Here is a 12,601-nt window from a genome sequence, read left to right as displayed (position 1 = left end):
CTATTAATGATCCTATGAGTGCACAGTTATGGGTTCCCAAGACCAGATAATCCCAATTACATAAAAAGAAGATTATTAGAAATGTGAAACATACTCACATGGAAGAAAGCGCTATGGATAAACAATCAGGAGAGTCCTCGTCTTTTATTTTTTTATTTTTTATTTTTTTGGTTAAAAAATTTATATTTAGATTTAGCTAGCTGGACTCAGTTTAGATGATTCCAATTTTGTTGGCAACATCCAAAGCATCATAGTCAGGAGCCAGTTGAACATATGCCTTCTTCTCTCCATCAGGCCCGATCAAGGTGTTGACCTTGGCCACGTCAATGTCGTCGTAGAGCTTCTTAACAGCCTGTTTGATCTGATGCTTATTGGCCTTGACATCCACAATGAACACAAGTGTGTTGTTGTCTTCTATTTTCTTCATGGCTGACTCAGTAGTCAGGGGGAGCTTGATGATGGCATAGTGATCAAGCTTGTTTCTCCGGGGGGCGCTCTTTCGAGGATATTTGGGCTGCCTCCGCAGACGCAGTGTCTTGGATTGTCGAAATGTAGGTGACGTGTGGATCTTCTTTTTTTTGTGACTGTGGACGCCTTTCAGCACCGCTTTCTTGGCCTTCAAAGCCTTTGCTTTGGCTTTGGCTTTGGGAGGGGCAGGGGCTTCCTTCTTAGCCTTCGGCGCCATCTTTGTAAAAGGGATTTGGGAAGAGTCCTCGTCTTTTAAAAAGTGAGAGGAAACAAGAGTCCTGAGATGCTCATCATGTTAGAAACACATCCTATTCCCATCTATTCTTACAGTGGTAGTATCGATGAGCAAACATAGCAACTCAGACTGTAAGTGTCATGAATATTGGCAGATTATGAATACATTAAGAATACATTTAAAGAGTATTCTTCTGGGGCGCCTGGGTGGCTCAGTCGTTAAGCGTCTGCCTTTGGCTCAGGTCTTGATCCCAGGGTCCTGGGATCGAGCCCCACATCGGGCTCCCTGCTCAGCAGGAAGCCTGCTTCTCCCTCTCCCACTTCTCCTGCTTGTGTTCCCTCTCTCGCTGTCTCTCTCTGTCAAATAAAGAAATAAAATCTTTAAAAAAAAGAGTATTCTTCCACTGATGAAAACCCACTTGTTACCCAAGTAAGATGTGAGTTGAAGGGGCACCTGGGTGGCTCAGTCGGTTGAGCATCGGCCTTCAGCTCAGGTCATGATCTCAGGGTCCTGGGATCGAGTCCTGCAGCAGGCTCCCTGCTCAGTGGGGAGTCAGCTTCTCCCTCTCCCTCTCCTCCCCTGTTTGTGCTCTCTCTCTCAAAATAAATAAATAAAATCTTAAAAGAAAAAAAAAGATGTGAGTTGAATATTCTGGGTCAGTGTATGTTTGGAAGAGCTATCAAATGGACACCTAATTTAATTCAATTGCTTTCTGCCATACTCAATATATAAGAGCTAAACTCTTACCTTACTCTCTTTAAGGCAGGAGGAGCACGACACTTCTGAGATCAAGGTTTAAAATTTCAATCACCATGGTGGGGGCAATTAGCTTTATAGAGGAAAAACCCAATTCTGAAACATAAATTCTACTCCTAACCTTGACTAGTTAGTTAAAAAACAAGGAGCATTGGGTCTTGGTCAAGAAGATGCAGACAGCTCCACAAAGAATCACCACCACCATGGGATGCCCGGTTTGAATGATACAAGCTGTTGATGGTGAGCTTGTTATTCACGCCTTTCACGCAAAGAAAGCAGGACTGTGCTGGCAGTAATCATATTCAGGAAGTTCTCCAGAGTTGTGTAACTTTGTTTATATATAGAACATTTACATATATATACATATATCTTCAAAATAAAACAGAAAAAGTGTATGTGTATAAAATATGTATGTAAAATATAAATATATATAAAATATTTTATACATATACATGCTTTCTGTTTTATTTTTGATACTTGCTATCGCCATGTGTTCAAATTTACTAGTATCCATTTTGCCACTAACGCCATCCAGTGTATTTTTCATCCAGGTCATTATCGCTTTCATTCTTAGAAGTTTGAGACTTTTTATATCTTCCAAGTCATTAGTGACATGGACTTAAATCATACACCAATGAAACTACAGAATATGATGAGATAATATGTGAACTATCTCTAAAACGTTTTGTATATATAGTGAAAGGTCAAACAATTGAACAGAAGTAGAGCTCCAGGCAGGTGTGTCAGTTAGCTGCTGCTGAATAACAAATCACCCCAGCAGGTGGCATAAATAATGAGCATCTCTTGTAACGCTTGCAGGTCTGTGCATCCGCTAGAGCAGCTCTTAAGACTGCGGGCCTGTGCGCCTGTGGGTCAGCTGGAAATGCACACACACCTAGACCCAGTCATGCATCCCTAGGTATACCCAAGTGTACACAGGAAACACGTACAACAACGTTCATTTAAGGAAAAACTCCACTGCCAAGCTATCTGGATGTATCTATCTCCATTGCAAGGAATCTGTTGGCTGACTTCCATTTCTCTTGGCTTGGCATTAGCTGTTAGAACACTTTCAGATCCCAGGGTCCTGGGATCAAGTCCCCCATTGGGCTCCCTGCTCAGTGGGGAGTTCACTTCTCCCTCTCCATCTGCCCCTCCCCCTTGCTCATGCTCTCTCTTTCTCTCTTGCTCTAATAAATAAATAAAATCTTTAAAAAAAGAACACTTTCAGATTTGCTTATTTTTCTAATGTCTTCTGTCCTTTATAATCATGTGGTTTTCATCTTCATTTACTCACATTTCCTCACAATGAGTATTCATTAAAACACTTTAAGACTTTTTCTGCCTTTCTAACCTAGTGCATTGGGTTTTTGCATTTAACAGCTTTTAAAATTCTTATCACAGTATTTCAGGCAGTTTGTGTGTTACATTCTATTAAAACGATTCTACCCAAGGTTGTCACAGTTCAGAGATTACAGCTTCTGCAGGATTTTTTTTTTTAAGGAATATATTCATATATTCACTTTGTCAGCCATCAGACACATCCCATGAGCCTGCATTTAACATCTCATTTGATAGCATAATTCGACAAAAGGGATAAAAGAAGCAATATTTATTAATATTGTGGAATGGGTTTTACAGGGGTATTAGATAGGCACACACTGTCATCCCAAAGCAAACATTTCTGCATTTCTAGCACTGCCAGCAAGACAAAGAGGAAAAGGGTAGAAAGGCAGGAAAGGAGAAAGAGGCGGGACGTGTGAGAACTTCTCCTAATGACGTAACTCTGGTTACATAATGCCTTTTTTTCTCATTCAATCTTTCCAATCTCTTCTAAAAAAGAATGCAAAATGTATTCTCACAAATGTGACAAACACCATCTGTGTTGTTCTTTGGGTTTGAAAACATCACTACTTGATCAAATAGTTTAAGAAAATATATGCCCTATGCAAAATCCACAGATATTACTTTCATGTACCCAGACAGTATTTCCTGAGGGCGCAGAGGTGAAAAATCCCATGTGGACTCCTCAGGCATAACATCTGGACTTGAAAGACTATCCAGATAGTCTTGACAGCTTGGCCCCTCTTGTTTCTGCCCCTACCCCCAGCATCCATCCCCCAGAACACCTCCCATCCTCTAAGCCACGTCGTTCAGGTGGGCTGGCCACAGTGACTGGTCTGGTGGGCCCATGATCCAGGCTGGTCCAAAGAGAGCCAGTGGACCTGACGGGGAAGAATGGCGTCCTCCCTGAAGTGACCACACCAGCAGGATGGACACTGGGAGCTGCTGGTGGCTGACCTGCCACCAGGAGGGAAGATCCTGCTAGAGATGCTGCCAAGCCAGAGGAAAGACAGGGGACAGGTCGCTAAGGATGCCGCTTGGGCCCCTGGATCCAGACGTCGTCCCTGGTAGCAGCCCCCCTGCGTGTCTCCATCAGCATGAGGAACCCAACACCCCTTCGTGCTTGGGCTTCATCAGTGCGGCACCCAACAACAAAGCCCAGCTGACCAACACCCCCAGCAACCCAGAGGGAGTCTTCCAGTGGGGGTACAAACACACAGGGCCCCCATGCAAAACAGAGAACCAAACAGATATGACTTCGGAGAGAGGAAACCTATTGGCTACATATCCAGCAGTCATCCTCTTACACCTCATCCTTGTCAACAGGGCCTGCTCCCATCTATGAATCCTAAAAATGTCAAATATGCACCTTACCAAACTCCTCCGAACCCAGGACCTACTGTGGATCAGTGGGATCTGAGGGGAAGACCAGTGCAGGGGTTGTGGAAACGTGCTTTTCCCTGGTAAAGAGACAGACCTGTGAAGAGTCTTCTCTCTTCCTGCCTTTGGATGAGCAGGGTGAGTCTGTGATATCTGGAAGAGCTGTAGCTATCTTGGGATCACGAGGACACACGTGGGTGAGGGGCAGCCAGTGTCCTGGGTGTCATGGAGTGGAAAACCACAAACGTTTGGATGACCCTGCTGGGCCACTGGATTATCAAACCAAGGAACCATCCACCTCTGAAATTCTTGCTGTGAAGTAGAATTAAGTCCCCTCATTTCAGCCACTTTCGGGTGGCATTCCACTAATGACCACTGACACTATCCTGAATAATAAACAGATCTCATGCCTTCTCCATGTTTTTGCAACTGAGGCTTAAGAGATGTTCATCAGGTATGTGCAGGGTCCCCAAAGCCCATGGTCCAACAAGGTCACCTAACGAAACCCTTTCTCAGGGGTTGTGATGGAGTGTTGGGTCTGAAAATGAGAATGTTGAGTTTGGAATCACCCAGGTTCTTGAATATCTTGACCAGTGTCGATCTACTTAGTTTTGTCCACTCAACCTCAGTCACTTACTCACTGGAAGAGATCTTCTAAGGCAGACAGAACACTGTCCCAGACGAGATTTGCTAGGATTGGCAAGAACAAAGCCTTGATGTCACAGTTCCACTGATGTGCCAGCCAATACCTCCCACACTCACACTCACTAATTCTCTCATTAAACAAGTACTCCCCAGCACCTACTTTGTGCTTCCCACAGTAGAACCCTAATCTTTAAGGATCGAAGAAGAACAAGAGAACTTAGACACTGTCACAACTACCCAGCAATAAAGTCCCTATAGAAGATATGAAATGAAAAGTGGGACTGTGTTTCAGTAAAACGTCATTTGCAAAACAGAAGATGGGCCAGATTTGGCCCACACCTGTAGTTTTCTGACTCCTGATCTAATGAAAAGGAGGTTTCTGCACCTTTTACATGAAGGCTTCCCGGAAGATGTGGTGGTGGTGAGGAAACTCTCTGTTGATGGTGAGACCTTGGTTCTCTATCACTAAAGCAGAAAGGAAGAGGGGCTGCCTGGCTCACTTGGTGGAGCACGTGACCCTTGATCTCAGGGTCATGAATTCAAGCCCCACGTTGGGCATGGAGCCTACTTAAAAAGCAAAAAGCAGAAAGGAAGAAAAAGACAAAGACAAAATCATTCATGGAACCCTTGGAAACCGAGTTACGTCAACAAGCAGTTTACAAATGAGCTGTATAAATTCTGAACTTCATTTCGTTTGAAATGTCACATTCCTTCTGGGAACTGCCAACAAATTACTGTATAAGATCCATATATAATTATCTCTGTGGAAAGTTGGCAAGTCAGAAATGAGTTTAAGGTGTTATTTGCTTGATGATAATTTGTGGTGTATTTACATGGACTTTTATTTCCTCTTCTCCCACTCAGACTTCGCGTTTTCTGAGCAGCCATGACTCGGGGCTCACGCGGGACCGTTACGTTCTCATGTCTTCATCCCCATGGTTGGAGAAATCAGGCTGAGGAATCTGTATCTCTGCCCAACTTGGGCCCCTCAGCCCTGGGCTGTGGATGCAGGATCCATGAACACCCAATTACAAAAAAAGCTTTCGGAAAGATTGGCTACCTCCCCCCCAAGGAATTCATTCCCAGACTCTCATGGAGAGCTTCAAAAATTGAAAACGTGCTCTGAAAATGAACCACAAAGCCAAGGAGACCAAGAACTCAGGAGCCACCTGAGACATCTATAGAGGGCCTCAAACTACAGGAAGGTGGGAAGCCCATCCCATAGCTGGGGGCTGCTCACATGCTGTGTAGTGGAGGGGACAACTCTCCCAGGGGGACACTTTCTCCCGTGCTGCCGTCTTGGAGCAAGGAGACCATGCCCAGTTTAAAGGTTTCCCCAGAAGTCCTGCCCAAGAACCCCTCCTCGCATCTCAGACCTTGCCACGGGGCCACTGTCTCCTGGCAAATGTGGCTTTTCAGCTGGGCACATCAGCAGGGGGAACACAATCAGGGGTCCATAAGCAAGGAATAAAATTTAAAAGACTGATAATACAAAGGGTTGGTGAAGATGAGGACCAAGCTGACCTCTCGAAGATCATGAGCAGGAATGTAAAAAAACAGTATGACCACTTGAGAAAAAGCTTGGTAGCTACTTCAAAGCTTAAACCTATACTTACCACATGACCCAGCAATTCCGCTCTTAGCAAAGAGACTTGCACGTGAATGTTGGTAGCAGTTTTGTTCACAAGAGTAAAAGCCTGGAAACAATCCCAGTGTCGATCAACATGTAGAGCATAAACAAGCGGAGGTATATATATCACCATCAATAAAATACTGTTCAGCCATAGAAAGGAGTAAACTAGAGTCATATAGCAACGTGCATGAATCTCATATGCATTTGCAGACTGAAAGAAGCCAGACACATCATACTGTATGAAAATACTGATATGATGTTCTAGAAAGGACAAATCTAGTTTGCAGTGACAAAAAGAAAACTAGAGTTTGCCTGGGCACAGAGTTCCTGCATGTATGGACTATGAAGGAAAAAGAAGGAATTTTTGGGGTGATGGAATATTCTAGATCTTTTTTTTTTTTTTGGAATGTTCTATATCTTCATTGATAGTTAATTTTTTTTTTGGAATGTTCTATATCTTCATTGATAGTTCCATAGGTATGTGTATTTGTCTAAATGACTCAGACTATACATTGAATATGGATGTGCTTTACTGCATATAAGTTATTCCTCCAAAAAGCAAAAATTTAAAAAAAATCCAAACATTTGATAAGCCAAAGTACAGAGCACATAAATCCATCCCAAGTACGACCATCCATCATTACCTATAGCACTTCCGCCATCAACTAATCCAACCACTGTCTTCTGCTGGATAGACATAGAGCCCTCAACCGACTGCCCTACTTCTCATCTTGGAACTTTAGTGCTTAATCTCTGCTAGCAGCCAGAGCAAACCTTAGAAAGAATGAAATAAGTCATGTCATTCCTTGGCTTCAAACCCTCCAAACACTTCCTCTAGGTTAGAATAAAATTTGAAGGTTTTTTTCTGGGTATATCCAACAAGATTATGTTCAGCGGTGAATCACAGAAGGACCCCACAGTGCAGAGCCTTAAATCAGAAAGAAATTTATTTCTCCCTCACAACAGGGAAATCTAGAGGCTATCAGCCCAGGGTTAGCATCGGAGACCCAGATACTGCTCTCTTGTTGCTCCATTATGTGAAGCTTCCATTCCTGAGGTCACATCATGGTCCAAGATAGATGCTGGGACTCCAGCCATTACACCCCTGTTCCAGCCACCAGACAATAGGAAGGCACACCTCCTTCCATTAAAAACACATCGAAGAAATTTCAGGCCCCACAACCCCTGACATATAAGTCACCCATAGGATCCTACCTATCTGACACTAAGAAATTAGAAAATGTGGTCATTACTATGCTGCCTAAGAGTAGGGAGTGGGACAGGGGCTTGATCTCACAACCCTGAGATCCTGACCTGAGCCGAAATCAAGACTCCATGGCTTAACCAACTGAGTCACCCAGACGCCCCAGGAAGTGATTCTCATGATGTGAGAAGTCAGCCTATCCTGGGACAGGGAAACCTGCAGCACCCAGCGAGGGGGCAGGAGGAGCAGACCCTGCGTGCCTGCAGAGTAGGGTTAGCCACCAAGACCCCAGCGCTCGACGGCAGCGTGCGCAGCATACTCGCTTACACTTGACCGGACCCTGAGACTCCTCCGGAGCCTGTGTCCTGCAGGAAGGGCTCCCTATGCGGACAACTCCCAGCACCCAGAGGCTGAACCTCCCCTCCATTCTCCCCACCACCAGCCCTGCCTTGGCCAAATCCATGTGGCCATCTGATACCACGTGCACAGAATAAAAATAGCAAGGTAATACCAGCCCCCGCCGATCTCCTCTGGAATGTTCTAGGCGCTGTGCTATGGGCGCATTAAATTCCCTCCACTCCAAGAGTCTGTGCATTTCTGTGCTCAGCAGAACTGGGCTTCCCTCAGACGCCAGGCCCTATGAACCCCACAATCTCCACCAGCAACCCGAAATTGCTTTGAAATCAATCTCAGGTGCCCGCCGGGAGATCCCAGATTTCTGGCCAGATGCAAGCGCTGTGGGGGTGACTTGCTCCGTGGGCCAAGATTGGTTCTTGGGACCCCTTGGTTGGGGAGAAGGGAGCGTAAAAACCTGGGTTTCCTCATCGCCAGCACCACAGTTCCAGGAGAGGGCAGGTGGAGCCCCAGTTGTGGACGATTCTCCCCATCGTCTGTCCTCACAGATGGACGGAGCTGGGGGCAGGGCAGGGACCGCAATTTTAGGGTCAGCAGTAGAGCACCTTGACCTGGGGATAGGAAGCTAGGGGACAATCAACGGAACTTTCCCCTTGATCCCGCCCCCTTCCCAACTCTGGGGCTGCGCCTGGGAGCCTCAGGACCAGCCAAGCTCGCTCCGAGAGCCCCAGCGCTCACATCGAGGCTGGACGAGCCCCGCACAGGCGCTCCCGGGGCGCCAGCCCTCCCGCCCCGTCGCCAAACTCCAGGTCGGGCTCCCTACTCCTCGAAACACCCGGGGCAATTTCCCGGGCCCGAGCGCCTGAACGACAGCCACCCGCTCCTGCCTCACCTCGACCCGGCGACGCCCTAGGAGCGCACCCTGCGTCCCTAGTGTCCGCGCCGGGTCCCTGCCGGTCCTCCCCGAGGTGGCTCCGGATCCAGCCCGGCTCGCGCTCCGCTAGGACTACTTCCAGCGCCTCAGTCCCCGGGCATCGGATCTGGCCGCCGGGCCCCCGGCCGGGTTCCAGGCGGACCCAGCCACCTGAGCTCCGCCGCCAGGCGCGTCCCACCCCAGTTCCGCCCCTGGGCCTGCCCCCAACCCAGGCCCGTCTGGCCCACCTGAGCTCAGCTCCCCGCCCCTGTTCACCTTAAGCCCCTCCCCGGCCCCGCCCCCGTCCCACCCAGCCCACCTGAGATCTGCTCCTGGCCCGCCTCCCGCCCAGGCCCACCCGACCAGCCGCTCCTCGCCCCCACCACCTCATGACAAAACCCCACTCCTTGGGTGCCCCTTCCTTTCCAGAACCGCCCCCTCCCCAGTTGGCCCCCTTCCTTTGCCAACGGCCTGGGCCCGCCGCCCACGGCCCGCCACGCCACCCGCTTGGGGGGTGAGCTCCGGGAGCCGGGAGAACTCGCAAGGTGGAGCGTCCTTCCAGCGTTGCAGGCGGGGGTGCAGGAGGAAGAAGACGAGGAGGGGAGGGTGCAGCACCTCCCGAGGGATCCGGTGCTTGGCCTGGGATTCTATGTGGCAACTCCTTTCCTCCTGCACTGCGTTGCAGCCCTGGAAAATTCGGCCCAGACGTCCAGTGACCGAGACGGAAATGACCCCTTCCATCATCTGCCTTTCACTTCAGAGAGGCTGTCCAGTACACCTGTGCCCACAAGAGCTCAGGTACCCGAAGCTTCCGGTCCGCAGGAGCACACGCGTCTTTCCAAGACCTCCACTGACTAGGCATCTTTCACTTGTTCTGTCCAATCAGCACGGTGTCACTGATGTAATGCATTACGGTGGTCTCGGTGGGGATGACCCTGCAGGTCAGATGTCGGTGGGCTGCCCTTCCTCAATGAGAAGGAATTAGTCCAGTTCTGAGACCACACTGTAAATTAATATTGTTGTAGGGGATAAAGCAGGCAGCCCCAAGATGGGCCACTGGGTCATAAAGACTATTTTGCCTTAAAAGCAATGAAAACTAAGCAGATTGGAGAAAAAGCTCCTTTAGCTCCCCCCTCAAATGCCTGCCTGCACCAGGAAGAGAGCTATTAACAGATTCCTCTTTGCAAGAAACTTACCTGCTTGCAATGCTACCTTTGTTTTCCAAAGATCTCCTCTTGCCTTCCTGCTAATAGTCTGCCTTCCTTTTGTATCCCCAGGCCCTACCCCTCTCCTTAGCTCAGTTTAGCCTCCTGTTGCCTCTGGAGTTTCAAGTCTCTGGCTTCCCATACAAATGAAACTAAATTTGATTTTCTCCCATTCATCTGTCTCATGTCCATTTGATTCTTAGCCCATCTGGAAGGACTTTGAAGGGCAGAGAATATTCGTCCTCCCCAACATTGTCCATCTACAAGCATGCAAGGATTTGCATGTGTGCATGTGTGTGTACATGTCTGTCCATGTACACATGTGTGTGTTCTGAGTTGCCAAGCAAATTCTATTTAATAGTGTGGGTTGCAGTCAAAAATGTGATGCCAAACGTTTAGGGTCTATACATAGCAGTAGAATTCCTACATTCCTGGGTATATGTATCTTACTTTCCAGGTTGCCGAGTTGCTCCCCAAAACGGTCGTTCCAGTTGGCAAGTTGTGTTTGAGGTTTGAAAGTTTCTTTACTTTCTGGTATGAGAGGATTTTCCAGAAGCTTGTCTTTGTTTATATCATTCTGGGGTGACATACTTCCGGCTTGGTTTTATGGATCTGCAGTTGGTGTTTTGTTTTCCAGAGAAACACTCATCTTTATGGCTCACCATTTAATTTCCCTGCTGTCAAGAGGCAGAATCAAGTTATTCCTCTTTTTAAAAGAATGATATAAGTAGGGAATAATGAATGCAAAATACTGTAGTTAAACATCGGCAGATAAGCTGATGGATCAGCTGTCACTTAGATTATGCTATAAACTGAAAGAAAGTAATATTTAATCATTTGCAGAAAAACAAAAACAGTGGTGAGGGATTTGGTATACTTTGACTCTGAGTGACTTACTACAGCACACTGTTATTTTCCAGGTAACAGGAGGAATAAAAAGTACAAAGCTTAGAGAAAAAGCCATTTTTGACTTTTCTTTGGTTCTCCCTAAGGGTTTAAACAATTGCAAAGTTAACACCGATATGGGATGACTTCCCTCCTCTTAAGTTCTTATGTTGAAGTCCTAATCTCCAGGATGAGAGAGTGTGTCTATATTTTGACATATGGGTTTACAAGGAGTAATTAAGGTAAAATGAAGGCATGTGGATTGGCCCTAATCCAATATGACTGATGATTTTAAAAGAAGAGGGAAGACCACAGGAAGACACATGCCTTCGAAGAACCAGTCTGGCTGACGGGAATCTCTCCTTGCCTTTTCCAGTTTCTGGTGGCTACTGGTGTTCCTTGGCTGTGGATGACTCCAGTCTCTGTCCGCATCTCCACATGGACTTGACCTCTTCTCAGAGTTTTCGCTTCTTCTGTCAAAGAAACTTGCTGTGGGATTTAGGGCCCTCCTGGCTAACCCAGGATGAGCGCATCTCAAGATCACTCACTTAGTTACATCTGCAAAGAGTCTTCCCAAAATCACATATATAGGTTCCAAATGGACATATCTTTTGGAAAAGCCATCACTCAACCCATTGCAGGACCCACCCAGACAGTCTAGGGTGATTTTATCTCAAGATCCTTAATCTGAGTACATTTTCAAAGACCCCATTTCCAAAGAAGGTCACATTTGCAGGTTATTGGAATTAGGTACAGACATGACTTTGGGGGCCACTGTCAGCAATTATCACATCACTCGATGGGGGCGTTGTGGGGTTGAAACTGTTTCATCCCTGTGAAGTGCTTGCAATGGTGTCTGAGAAAGTGACCAGTAAATATTAAATTAAATATTTTCGTTATCCACATTTGTATCAAAAGTGAAGCTAAAGAGAGTTTTGAGATAAATGTGAAAGCATATTTCTTTGTAATGAAGATTATTCCAATATGATGACCATGCCAACAAGACTTCCAGGGGAAAGGACAATGGAGCTTACGTGGAACCCTCCCAGGCTCTGTCCTATGTATCTCTCCTTTGCTTAATTTCCATCTGTACACTTTCCCTGTAACAAAGCCATAACCATGAGTACAAGAGCATCAGTAAATTCCAGAAATCCTTTGAGCAAACTATTAAATCTGAAGGTGGTTTGAGCAACACTCTGAATGTCCAGTTGGTATCAGAAGTGAGGGTGGTCTTGTGGAGGGTTATGTGCCGCCTAAACTTGATTGTTGACTTTAAATTTTATAGTTTGCCTAACCCTAGGTAAAGGCCACATGATAGGTGTGATGCTCAGTTTCCCTTATCCTGGGATAGAAGCAGATTTTCACTTATGATGGTGATTCTCTTTCACGCCGATCAGCACCTCGTGCCACAGGGGACCATTCTTGCTGAGGGTGAGAGGTCATGTAGGGAACCAGAGTCTGAGCAGCATTTCAGGGAGCTGTGTCTGCCTTGGGTGATGCCCCCCCGAGTTCCTTCTTCAAGGTAGAGAGTGGGCCTCTGCTGGTTTTCCTTTTCCCTGTCCATGGCAGGAGACCCAGG

At 46.8% G+C, this 12,601-nt stretch overlaps 1 protein-coding gene across 1 annotated transcript; it reads right to left on the bottom strand.

Annotated features, from left to right (window-relative positions):
• Positions 1-211: 211 nt before the first annotated feature.
• LOC110588331 (60S ribosomal protein L23a-like) lies at positions 212-685 on the bottom strand. Its single transcript, XM_044921188.1, has one exon. It carries the CDS (start codon positions 683-685, stop codon positions 212-214), a length of 474 nt encoding a protein of 157 aa, XP_044777123.1.
• Positions 686-12,601: the final 11,916 nt, after the last annotated feature.

This window comes from Neomonachus schauinslandi, chromosome 14 (assembly GCF_002201575.2).
Source record: "Neomonachus schauinslandi chromosome 14, ASM220157v2, whole genome shotgun sequence".
Classification (NCBI taxonomy): Eukaryota; Metazoa; Chordata; class Mammalia; order Carnivora; family Phocidae; genus Neomonachus; species Neomonachus schauinslandi.
This window is presented reverse-complemented; position numbering and strand designations above follow the sequence as displayed.